The sequence below is a fragment of the Puma concolor genome, chromosome B1 (assembly GCF_028749965.1).
Source record: "Puma concolor isolate L17-30 chromosome B1, mPumCon1.1.hap2, whole genome shotgun sequence".
Taxonomy (NCBI): Eukaryota; Metazoa; Chordata; class Mammalia; order Carnivora; family Felidae; genus Puma; species Puma concolor.
The window spans coordinates 76,817,072-76,830,809 of NC_141670.1; the positions used below are offsets into that span (position 1 = coordinate 76,817,072).

The following is a 13,738-nucleotide window of genomic DNA, read 5'->3' on the forward strand; positions in this document are numbered from 1 at the left end:
TGGCTGAAAATTCCCCCAAACTGGCAAAAGATATAAACCTACAGATTCAAGAAATTAAATGATCCCAAATATGATAAATTCAAAGGTATCCACACCAAGATACAGCACAGTCAAATCCCTGAAAATTGAAGCCAAAGAAAATCTTGAAAGGACAGAAAGATCAATAAATTGGTTACCTAGAGAGGGAAACAAGTCTAATAACGGTGGATTTCTCATCAGAAAGCATACATGTCAGAAGGAAGTGGCATAATATTTTTCAGGTGCTAAATGAAAATAACTACCAACCCAAATTCTATATCCAGCAGAAATATACTTCATGAATGAAGGGAAAACACATGCTTTTTCACAGATGAAGGAAAAGTAATAGAATATGTCACCAGCGGACTTACCTTTAGAATGGCTAAAGGAAGTTCTCTAAGCAGAAAGGAAATGAGTTTTGTGGGGTTTTTTTGGAAACATTTAAAAAAAAAATAGGACTCTTAGATCATCATCAGAAAGAAAGAACAGAAAGAGCAATAATAGAGGTAAATGCAATAGACTTTCCTTCACCTCTTGAGTTTTCCAAATCATGTTTGATGGTTAAATCAGAAGTTTTAACACTAGGGGCGCCTGGGTGGCTCAGTCAGTTGGGCATTTGACTAAGGCTAAGGTCATGATCTCACTGTTCGTGAGTTCGAGCCCCGCATCAGGCTCTGTGCTGACAGCTCAGAGCCAGGAGCCTGCTTTGGATTCTGTGTCTCCCTCTTTCTCTGTTTGCTCCTGCTTGTGCTCTGTCTCTCAGTCTCTCAAAAATAAATAAGATTTAAAAAAAAAGTTTTAACACTATTGTGTTTCTCATGTACCTGGAGAAAATATCTGCAGTGATTACATTATAAGCAGGGAGGGTAAGGGGAGATAAAATATCTACAATTTGAACTGGTAATTAATCAATTAGTAAATGTAATTAGTAAATTAATTAGTAAAATGTAACACCAGTAGACTGACAAATTATGTATATATTATAATGTAATAGTGGGAGCAACCAATGAAATAGCTATACAAAGAGATACACTCACAAACACTAGAGATAAATAAAAATAGAGTTTTAAAAATATGTTCCAGCAAACCACAGAAAAGTGAAAAAAAAATTCATTTATATAACATTCTTAAAATGATAAAATCATAAAGGAAAAAAAAGATAAGGTTGCTGTCTGCGCTTAGCAAAGTATTAACATCAAGGCAGTTGAACTCGTAGAGGAAGGTTGCTCTGCCTGTCTCAAGGACTTGTCAGTGGGCTGTAAGTTGTAAGGAAATTTAATTTTTTCTTTTGCCTTTGTTTCCCACATCACCATGTATCATGTACCTTATGTCTTCTATAACCTTCATGTGACTTAGCTGCCTTATCTATAAAATGAGGATAAAGGGGCACCTGGTGGCTCAGTTGGTTAAGCGTCTGACTTCAGCTCAGGTCATGATCTCACAGTTCATGGGTTCGAGTTCTGCATCAGGCTCTGTACTGACAGCTCAGAGCCTGGAGCCTGCTTTGGATTCTGTGTCTCCCTCTCTATCTGCCCCTCCCCCCCCATTCTCTCTCTCTCAAAAATAAACATTAAAGAATTTAAAGATCATATTGACTTTATTCAATGATCCGTGAATCAGGTAGCATCCCATCTAACAAATAAAAAGGAGCTCCGAGGAGCAGTACAAAACAGAAAGCTTTTATAGGCAGAAGGAGAAAGAGAATGGATTATTTCAAGTAAGGTCAACTTCCTTTAGGGGCCAAAAAGTCTATCAGGTGGATTACCTCACTAGTACTGACCAGGAAATTCCAGACTGGCTGGTTAAGATTACAGTCTTGGGAGAGGCTCATCAGGTTTTGTTTGCTGACACAGGGCTTAGCACAGTGACTCAATTTGGGGATTGCTGGTCCTTTTTAACAATTACCCCCTTTTGATCAAACTCTCAGCTTAACTGAGAGATGTGATCAAAATTTAAGGGATTAGCACGACTCCTAGCTATCACTCAAAAGTTTTCAGTCTTTGTTGATCCTCTATGTGGTATTCACAGGTTGCAATGTTTTTGCTGAATCGTTGTGATATTCATAAGCAATGCCTTCTGGTTCACAATTAAAAAAAATTTTTTTTTAATTTAATTTTTTTTAACGTTTTATTTATTTTTGAGACAGGGAGAGACAGAGCATGAACGGGGGAGGGTCAGAGAGAGAGGGAGACACAGAATCGGAAACAAGCTCCAGGCTCTGAGCTGTCAGCACAGAGCCCGAGGTGGGGCTCGAACTCAGGGACCGCGAGATCATGACCTGAGCCGAAGTCGGCCGCTTAACCGACTGAGCCACCCAGGCGCCACCCCAAAAAAATTTTTTTACATGTATTTATTTTTGAGAGACAGAGCACAAGTGGGGGAGTGCCCGGGCAGAGAGAGAATGAGACACAGAATCCGAAGCAGGTTCCACGTTCCCAGCTGTCAGCACAGAGCCCGACGCGGGGCTCAAACTCACAAACCATGAGATCATGACCTGAGCCGAAGTCGGACGCTCAACCGACTGAGCCACCCAGGTGCCTCTCTGCTTCGCAATTTTTAAGTTGGTCATTCTCTTTGTTCCTTTTCTGATGTTCCAGTCTTAGGGAGATCATTTGGTTGGTGGTTAGTGGCTGCAAACATAAATTTAGAGCTCTCAAGAGAAAACAATGCATTAGGGAGATTTCTATGATTATTATAAGCAGGATAATTCCCAATGTCTGGAGTACACTTCAAAGCCACGACCCCAAAAAATCAAAGAAGTCAAAGAAAGAATTCATTGAAGGAAACACTTATTTAAGCCAAGTGGTTTGCTCAGTGACCTTATGTAATTGAGTTTCAACATCCTCAGAAGTGTTAATCCAGGTGTTGGCAGGTGATGTTGGCTATAGCACAGATATTTCTTTGCTCAACCTAAAGATAATTAAGGCTTATCCTATTATCAAGAACAGCTTTGGCCAGATAGTCAAAGGATTTTTTGCTGGGCAACTAATGTTCTAGCAGCAGATTCTGCAATATTTTTGAGAGTTAAGGAGAAATTCCTGATCATAGCCTCATTTGTACTCACTACTAACCAGGGAAGTGGGCCCTGACAAAGGAAGCAAATCTTGAATCATGAATGCCTCCTCTGAGTCAGGCCTGGAAAGGTGACAGTCATGGAGGCCAATAAAATTTTAAGGGTCTATAGACCACACAGGCAGTTTTATTCTGGTTGCTATGTGTCCCTTTCTTTGCCTAGAACCTGGACACAAGTTTCCCTGGGCTTAGGGTTCTTAACCAGAGACAAGGAAATGTATGAGGGAATCACTAGCATCATGGACAGATTGGAATTCTTGATGACAAATCCAATAGTCTGAAAGATGTGGCCTGGGGGAATCAGATGATGGTGTTATCTTTCCAGGCCAGTGCCAGAGTAAAAGAAAGAAAGGGAAGAAGAAAGGGTTTCATGTTTAGTTAAAATATGAAGTCTTAATCGAGTTTCTTGGGCAGAATGAACACCAATGATAGCTACTTCTTTTCTTCTAAAAATTTTTTTTTAATGTTTATTTATTTTTGAGAGAAAGAGAGAGACAGAGTGAGACTTGGGGAGGGGCAGACAGGGAGGAAGACATAGAATCCAAAGCAGGTTGTAAGCTCTGAGCTGTCAGCACAGAGCCCAGCTAGGGGCTCGAACTCATGAGCTGTGAGATTGTGACCTGAGCCAAAGTCGGATGCTTAACCGACTGAGCCACCCAGGCACTGCCTACACAAATTCTTCATAGTTGACTTGTCCATCTCCATCAATATCTGCTTCCCTGATCATTTCACCTACTTCTTCATCTGTTAGTTTTTCTCCTAAGTTTGTCATGACATGACATAGTTCTGCCGCACTGATGTGACCATTGATATCCTTGTCAAAGACTCAGAATGCCTTCCAAATTTCTTCTTTACTATCTGATTCTTTCATTTTTCTAGCTGTCATAGTCAAAAACTCTGGGAACTCAATGGTGCCAACATTGTCCGCATCTACCTTGTTGATCATATCCTGCAATTCGTCTTCTGTTGGGTTCTGACCCAGTGACCTCACGACAGTTCCAAATTTCCTTGTTGTGACAGCGCCACCACCATCTTTGTCAAATAGGGAGAAAGCTTCCTTGAGCTCAGCAATCTGTTCTTCTGTCAGCTGATCAGCCATGGTGCAGGTGAAGGGAGGAAGAACAGAGGTCATGAGGGTGACTGCACCAGCGCAGGGGCTGTGATGGTGGGGCTCTACTGCTGCTGATGCTGCTGCTTCTGCCAAGGCACAGTGTGCTTAGGGCTGTGTGGCCACCAGACTGCAAGTGTCGGCCCCACACCTGCCGAGCTCCCAGCACCACGGCCTCATAGAAGCACTTTTTACCTTTTTATTATTTTTAAAATTAATTTATTTCTTTATTTATTTGGTGTGTGTGTGTGAAAGAGAGAGAGAGAGAGAGAGAGAGAGAGAGAGAGAGAGAGAAACCCAAGCAGGCTCCACACTGCCAAGGCAGAACCCTACTCAGGGCTTGAACCCATGAACTGTGAGATCATGACCTTAGCTGAAGCCAAGTTAGAGGCTTAACTGACTGAGCCACCCAGATGCCCCTATGAGCACTTTTTAAGTCTGCTTTGTTGGAACTTTGTAAACAGGGCACCGGGTCTATTTTTCCAAGGGGTTTTATTGGCTCTGTAAAGTCAGCTTTAGTTCCTTAAATCTGTCTGGCCACATCTGAATCTATGCACATCTATCTCAAATATGACATTCCAATTAAAGCTTAGGAAATATAGCTAATATTTCCAATTGTATTCCTTTATAAGGACAATAAATTCTTATCAAATTTATGTAAATAAATAATAATTTTGCCACAAAAATAATACTGAAGAGTTTCTGAATTCAGGAGGGATCAGATATAGAGAAAAAAATAAATGTTTCATCTTTGTTTACAATAGTACACTTTACCAAATTGCTGTCAGGGATAACTTAAAGTTTCCTCAAATCTGGAAAAACAAAACATTTAAAGAACCAGAGCTCTTTCAAACAATAAGTCATAAAAACTATAGTCATACTCCTCAGTTCACTCAATTCCACATTATTTATTCTTGTTCTGCTTGAATCCAGTGTTTGGTTTGGTTTTGTTATTAGTTCTGGAAATTCTTATTCAGTTCAGCTTTATGATGGTAAAGTTATCAGAAATCTGTGTTTGCCAGAGTCCTTTCCATGAATCTTCTTGAAGACAAAGCACTTGGTACTTTTGCAAAATATCAGAGTAAAACAATAATTCTCTGTAAAAGACAAAAGACTTTAAAATATCCATTATTGAATATCTGATGAGAGTTCATTATAACGGAGTTGACAAGGAAATTTGCTTATTTTTGTAACACATAATATTTTATAATAATAACTGGAACTATGATCAATAACATATTACTAGGACATATCAGATTTCCAGGAGTTTCATGCAATTTTGGAACACTTACACCTGTTCTAAATAATAGTAATTCACAATAGACGTACTTCTGGTTTCATGGTGGAAGACTTTATTAATTATAAGGGAAAGAGAACATACGGAATTAAACAATTATAGTAAACATAAAGAGGGAGAGAAGTAGAGAGAAGAACAAAGAGGGCTTAATACATCAAATTAGGTTCTTACAACATGCAACCTTCTGGCTGTGGAAACCCCACGGTGAACAGCCTGGTTAGAGTCCCGATTGAGGGTCCTTGTGGAGTGCCCTCCCCTCAGGTGAGACTTCCAGCTAGCTATTCTTCTGAGGGCAATATATATACTACCTGGGTGTGATTTATGGTGAGTCATTGAGTCATTAAGTTTGTGCAGTTCCAAGAAAGTTGTTTTTTCCCTGTTTCTCTTACCGTATATCACAATCTTAGGAGCCTGGGTATCTGTATATTCCTCTTCCCTCCCTGGTCCATTCCAGGGGGCCAGCCTGATCTGGATAAAGTCCGTGAAGCACATTAATCCCTCTTGGCATCAGGAATAAAAGGGCCAGTTCTATCCTGAGACCAGAAACAGACTACAAGCCAACTAAGGCCCCCATGATTGTATACGTGCAACTCTGGGCAGAAATGCATGACAAGTCACACAAACAATTTCTATACAGAACAGTACTATAGACCTATATAAATACAACAAAAAGAATGCTTAGTATTACTTCTTATTTGACAATGCTTCCCACATAAGTTAACATGTGAAATATGTCTAAATAGTTTAACATCTTCCTTTTTATAAGGGGAGAGAGCAAATCATTTTAGATGTTCCAGGTATCCACTAAAAAACTCCAAAGTTAGTTCAAAGTCAAAATGATTTCATTTAGAACTTGATGTTGGGAAGATTGTCAAAAATATCAAAAAGTTCAAATAGGATCATAGGTCACTGTTAAACAATATTTATTACCCATTTAACCATTTTGACAATTAAAGACTTCATTGGCAAATACAGAAGGTCAAATAGTTGCGTAATTTCTTATTAAGAGCAGACAAATAATCTAAGAAAACTTGTTCTTTTAGCAGATGAAAGAATATGAAGATTTAGTTTTATAGAAGTACACTATTGCTATTATACCTTATTTTTAAAATCCTTGTAACAAACTATGCAATCTTTTCCAGCTTGGCCACACATGAAATTCTATTCTCAAAATTCTTTTTTCCATGAACTTTGTAAAATTTTGTCCTATGTTTTCTTCTTTCCCATTCTGAAATAACCAGCCTCTCTTTAGGACAAAATTATTTTCTTTTCTCTCAACAAAAATGCATTTCCATACCTTATACTTTCTTTTACTGAAACACACATCCTACTTTCCTTGCATACAGAGATATTTCCCTTATTTCTAGTGGTTTTAGTCACTCATATTAGAATTATTAATCCTTAAAAACCTTAATTTCTGGGGGCGCCTGGGTGGCTCAGTCGGTTAAGCGGCTGACTTCAGCTCAGGTCATGATCTCGCGGTCCCTGAGTTCGAGCCCCGCGTTGGGCTCTGTGCTGACAGCTCAGAGCCTGGAGCCTGTTTCGGATTCTGTGTCTCCCCCTCTCTCTGACCCTCCCCCGTTCACGCTCTGTCTCTCTCTGTCTCCAAAATAAATAAACGTTAAAAAAAATTAAAAAAAAAAAACACCTTAATTTCTAGTGAAAATAAAGAAGTAAACAATTGTGAATTTTCTTTCATGTTAACATTCTGTGGCTTTGCAAATCTGTTATTTATTTATTTATGTATTTATTTATTTTTGGCCTTAATTTATAAACACCTTTTATAATTTCTAGGAACATATAGTTTTTCATAGTAAATTTTTTGGTGGAGCACAATACATGTTTACTAATAGACACAAATATCTTCAGTTCTTCTGTGAAAGGAAGCAAAAAATAGATAAACTGATGTTCACTAATAAATGCTTTAGTATTTTATCATATTTGGAAATACATACAATGATCTAGATATTCAATAAATTTAACTTAATTCATCATTTAACTTAACTTAGCAAAAGTTAAGGTTTCAAGTTACCAAAAAAATTTGGGAAAACTATTTTAAAAGTTCACTTAAAAACTCTTTATCCTACTAAAAACTTAATGAGACATTAGACAATATCATTTACCATCCCAAGCTGTTTTTCTTATTGACAAATTTTATAGGAGATAACCTGAACTCATTTGACCTTTAGCAAGCATAGGTAGAATAAAAGTTGTATGTCTGCATTATTTTTAATGTTGATAACTCTGAAGACATGTCTATTTTAATGAAATCAATAAACTTTAAGTTAGCTTTAATATTGAATATTTCCCCAGATCACATGAACTTGAAATTCACTTGGGTTAGTTTCTATGATATTTCTGAGAATTTAATCTATATAAGCACTTACCTTTAAGCCAACTAAATAGAGCTCTTTTATAAATTAATTTTGGTAATACCATCCAGAGGTAGAAAATTACCATACATCTACAGTATATATGTATAGATAGATAGATAGATAGATACATGTATATATAGATAGATACATATAGATAGATAGATAGATACACACACACACATATATAGAGAGAGAGAGAGAGAGAGAGAGAGAGAGAGAGAGAGAGAGTGAGAGAGATACAGAGACCTACAACTTTCATTTTAGAATTACTGCCATGAATCAACACAAAACTCACTAGGTATAAAAGAACTTGAAACAAGGTGGGTTTTTTTGTTTTGTTTTGTGTTAGTTTTGTAAAGATTTGTAAGGACAGTTGCTTTTAATGCCTCAAAGATTTGGGTTGCAACTTAAATCAGTTTCTGATTATGAGCTTCTGACTACAGAGCTACTTCATTCAAGTTATGTTGAAGAATTTGTGTAAGACTCTTTGAGACTTTTCCCCCAGTGTCCCAGTTGATTGCAAATGAAGCACTGACCCTTAGGCCATCATTTTGATGGTAAACCCTTAGATATGTGCAATGAGGGGGACCCAAGTGTTTTTAGGTGGATGGTTTTGGGTCTGTTCTATCTGTAAGGCCAATAGCTTAGTGGACTTTGGCCTACAGTCTTGTTCCAAAGTCCTTTCAAAGTGCTCAGCTATGTCATGAGTTCACTCAAACTGGTAGCCTCCCATCCTATTTTCTGCTTTTTTATCAATCCACTAATCTCAGGAGATAATCCATTTACAAACAGAACAGCTAGAGCAGATGACCTCATTTATTGCATGGAACCTGGAATGCCACAGGAGGAGAGCTTCCAGATGGGTTTTAAAGTCTGCCACAGATTCATCTTCTTTTGTTTGCATGTTTAAATAATAGACAGATCAATGTGGGCAGGGAAGACTCTAGGAATGACTTTTATTTAAAAAAAAAATGTTTTTTTTCAACGTTTATTTATTTTTGGGACAGAGAGAGACAGAGCATGAACGGGGGAGGAGCAGAGAGAGAGGGAGACACAGAATCGGAAACAGGCTCCAGGCTCTGAGCCATCAGCCCAGAGCCCGACGCGGGGCTGGAACTCACGGACCGCGAGATCGTGACCTGGCTGAAGTCGGACGCTTAACCGACTGCGCCACCCAGGCGCCCCTAGGAATGACTTTTAAAGATTGGTTCTTATTTTACGAGCTTCTTCTGGTCCGTTAGGAGACTGTCTTGAAGGTCAAGGATCTCAGATATCATCCTTGGGTTTACACCATTCTGCTTCCCACATCCATTTCTTGGCTCCCCCAGGTCCTACTAGCATATGCAGAAGCTAATAAAGATCAGGAAGCCCAGTTTCATAGGCCCTAATAATGACTCTAAATTCCTCAGAAAACATTTGGAGATCCTCCCCGGGCTTAGGAAATTTTTTAACTATGGCCCTTAGTTTGGTATTTGACCAAGGAATAAAAGATATCTGAGGAGGATCTCCTATAACCTTGAGTAGTTTAATTATTAAAGGTAGCTGTTTAATAGTCTCTTCAGAGTGGAAAGTCAATTCAGACAAAGAGTTAATAAAGCATGAGTACTCAGGTAAAGAAGGATAAAGGAATGCAGTAGGAATCACGTAGGTCTTATTATTGTTTTAGGTACCTCTCGTGTTTTTAATTTTTCATTAGCCTTTTGTAACAAATCTTTTAATGAAGCTATTTTGGAATTCTGAAGCCTTTTAGAAGCTTCTGTATACTGATTAAAATTGGTATTCCATTCTTTTTGTTTAATTTGGGAACACATGCTTTCAACTGAACTTCCTTTTGTTTTTTTAATGTTGATTTTGAGAGAGAGAGAAAGAGAGAGAGCATGTGCATGCACAGGCATGAGTGGGGAAGGGCAGAAAGAGAGAGAGAAAGAGAGAATCCCAAGTAGCCTCCACACTTCAGTGCAGAGTCGATACAGAGCTCAATTTCACAAACTATGAGATCAACTGAGCAACCCAGGCACCCTCAACTGCATTTCTTAAATGAATGATCTTGTCTAACTAGAACATCCCCGATAATGGGCATTGCAATCTGTACTGTTTTTAGTAAGATTTTGCCATTTTTGTAGATATTTATAGCTTTTGGGACTATATAGTTCTTAGACAAAATAAGCAGGTATGCTGGAAGGTGGTATACTTGATTCTTTGGACTTTAAGGATCTATCTATCTATCTATGCCTTTGGCTCTCTTGGATATAACACCTAATAAGGTTACGGCACTGGGCTATAAACTGTGTGATGTTTTACAATGTACCTCATTGTATGTAAATTTTCTTGAGGCTAGTGGATAATCCAGTGTCAACCTAAGGCATTCCGTGACCAACTTATCCTAACACAGGAGTCTTCCAGTTAGGTGGCAAGTACTCTCACAGCTTTTAAGTACTTGATCTGTGCCTGCCAATATTGTGACTGCTTCTAAGATTCCCACTAGCAATAGCCTTTATCTACACAAAACAAGACAAACATGTGCACCTTAATATGGTGGTAATAACCAAGAGATGTTAATGCATTCTTGCTGATAGAAGGACCTTCCCACCTTGGAAGTTAGAACAGAGGAAGGATTGAACGAGCATACCTCAACAAATGGGCGCTGTGGATGGGGGGCTCCACATAAACGGGTAACCATGAACTCCTATCAGCAGTTCCCACCTGGATCTTAGGAGAGAATCAAGGGCTGAGGGTTTCCATCAATTACATGATAATTGCACCCTGAACTACCAGCAGCTCCCAATGTGGAACTGACCAGAAAGCCAATTAGATCAGGATCTTGATGCAAAAACAATAGAGCTCAGAACTGAGAGGAACTTACTCATGGCTATCAGAAACGGAGAGAAAGACAGAACTCAGAAGGATCTGTAGTACCATTCCTGTGTTTCTCATAGTCTCTGAATGCTACCAGACGTTGACTTTGGATTTCATCTCTGCCACCAAATCTGTTTTAAAAAAAATTCCATTGTATGAATTTAAAGATTTGACTGACCTATTTCGATGATTCATTGATTCATGAATTGGACAACATTCCATGTAGCAAATAGAAAGGAGCTCCAAGGAGCTTTACAAAATGGGAGGCTTTTATACGCAGAAGGAGAAAAAGAGTAGATTATTTCAGGCAAGGTCACATGATATTTCATTGTAGTTTTGATTTGTATTTCCCTGATGATGAGTGATGTTGAGCATCTTTTTATGTATCTGTTAGTCATCTGGATATCATCTTTGGAAAAATGCCTATTCATGTCTTCTGCCCATTTCTTAACTGGATTATTTGTTTTTTGGGTGTTGAGTTTGCTAAATTCTTTATAGATTTTTGGATACAACCCTTTATCAGATATGAAATATGACCTTTTTTTTGTGCAGAACACTTTCTTTCCCCCATACCTCCTCTCATGACTGTTTAAGACAAAGGTTAATATCTGTAATGTATTGAATTATATTAACTGTGTGCCAGAAAATCCAAAATAATCTTAGCATTAAAAAGTAGAAGTTGGGGCACCTGGATGGCTCAGTTGGTTGAGCATCCAACTTTAGCTCAGGTCATGATCTCAGAGTTCACGAATTCAAGTCCCACATTGGGCTCTCTGCAGTCAGTGTGGAGCCTGCGTCAGATCCTCTGTCTCCCTCTACCTCTGCCCCTTCCCTGTTCATGAGCTCTCTCTCTCTCTCTCAAAAAATAAACATTTTTTTTAAGTAGAAGGTTATTTCTCACATAAATGAATTCTAGATATTTGAGGTCTAATAGGTATGCCTTCTCTGTAATTACCAGGGGTTCAGGCTCCTAGTTTGTTAATATTTGGCGTCCATCTTGTGGTTAAAGATGGCTGCTCCAGTTTCAGCCATTATACTCAAATTCTAACCCACAGAAGAAAGAGGTGAAGAATGGTATGCCTCTTTTCTTTAAAACATTTCTCTGACTTGGCACACACCATTTCCCATTGGCCAGAATTTAGTCACATGGCCATGCCTGGTGTCATGGAACACTGGACAACGTAGTCTTTATTGTTGATGACCAAACACTAAGGAGATAACAGATATTGGAGGAAACAAGCAGTTCCTGCCACTGTGCTTCTCCTCTGTTCTCTCTTATATCATATATCCTCCTATCTTGCCCACTTCCAGGGTAAATGACTTGGCCTGATTTGCCCTGGACTTTGCTAATATTTGCACTGAAAGTTCTAGGTCCCAGGAACCACCTATCATTCCCCAGTCCACAGCCATGTATAAGCAAACTGGGATGATAGTCACCCTATGTCATCTCTGCCTTGGATCTTATTAAATCACAAGCTCCTTGAGGAATAGACCAGTGTCTGCTTTACTGTCACATTCTCAGTACCCAGCACAGTGCTCCACACATAGTATGCACTCAATAAATAGCAAATATTTACATTGTGCCTTTTATGTTCCAGAACTGTTCTAAGTTCTTTACATATGTATCATGAGTTGAATTGTGTCACTCACCTCCACCTAATTCCTGTGTTAAAGTCCCACTACCTCCAGAATGTGACCTTATTTGCTCACAGAGTAGCTACAGATATAATTATTTAAGATGAGGTCATACTGGTATAGGGTGAGCCTCTAATCCAATAAGACTGGTGTCCTTATAAAAAGGTGAAGTTCAGGGGCGCCTGGGTGGCTCAGTTGGTTAAGCGTCTGACTTCAGCTCAGGTCATGATCTTGCAGTTTGTGAGTTCGAGCCCTGCGTCAGGCTCTGTGCTGACAAGTTGGAGCCTGGAGCCTGCTTCGGATTCTATGTCTCCCTTTCTCTCTCTGCCCCTCCCTTGCTTATGCTGTCTCTCTCTCTCTCTCTCTCTCTCTCTCTCTCTCTCTCTCTCTCTGTGTCTCTCTCCCTCAAAAATAAGTAAATAAACTTTAAAACAAAAGGTGAAAATTGGACACAGAGATATGTGTCCAATGTACACAGGGAGACCACCATGTAAAGACTAGAGTTATACAGCCACAAGCCAAGGAACTACATGAAGCATGGGGAGATGCCTGGAATAGATAGTTCCCTAGAACCTTCAGACAGGGTTCAGCCCTCCCAACACATTCATCTTGGACTTCTAGACTCCAGAACAGTGAGACAATAAATTTCTGTTGTCTAAGCCACTCAGTTTATGGTAGTTTATTATGGCAGCCTCAACAAATATTAACTCACTTTAATCCTCACAAGTCTCTTGTGAGATAGCCATTATTATTGTCCCTATTTTACAGGGGAGGAAACTGAGGCACACAACAATTAAGAAAACCAAAGAAATTGCCAAGGAAAAATAAAGTGAAAGATATGGACAAACTGAAAGAAAGGAGGGAGGAAGGAAAGAAGAAATTTTTGAGAAGTTAAAATGTAGACAGGAATAAAGACAATGAAGTGGTGAAGGAAAAGGATTACAATTTCACTTGGCCGAAGCCTATTAGAAGCTCTAGGTCACTGTATATAAAGCACTAACATTTCTCTTTTTCAGATGTGTCAAGAATTTGAATAAAAATGTCCTTCTGTCAGGAAATGAACTCTCATTTTTGACACTTTCATGTATTTTATTATGTTTTGAACCTGAAGCTACAGCTCCTGAGAGCCCTGGTCTTGATTTTGCAATATAGGCTTCATTTTTATTTGAAGAGAGGGACTAATAATAATCGCTTGTTCCATGAATGTGACTTTGAGAGATTTGGATTTTATGCCCACATGCTTTATGGATTTGTTTTTGATGGATGCAATAGTACTTTTTTAAAAAAAAAAAGTACTCTTCTTACTCTAGTTTCTTACTCTAGTTTCATACATACTTACACACACACATATGTATATGTATGTGTGTATATATACAT

At 38.7% G+C, this 13,738-nt stretch overlaps 1 protein-coding gene across 1 annotated transcript; it reads right to left on the bottom strand.

The window, feature by feature from the left end:
• Nucleotides 1–3,757: 3,757 nt before the first annotated feature.
• Nucleotides 3,758–4,246, bottom strand: LOC112858066 (calmodulin-alpha-like). Its single transcript, XM_086702900.1, is given in 1 exon segment — nucleotides 3,758–4,246. A coding segment is annotated over 1 exon segment (465 nt). The 5' UTR covers nucleotides 4,223–4,246.
• Between the last annotated feature and the right edge of the window lie 9,492 nt (nucleotides 4,247–13,738).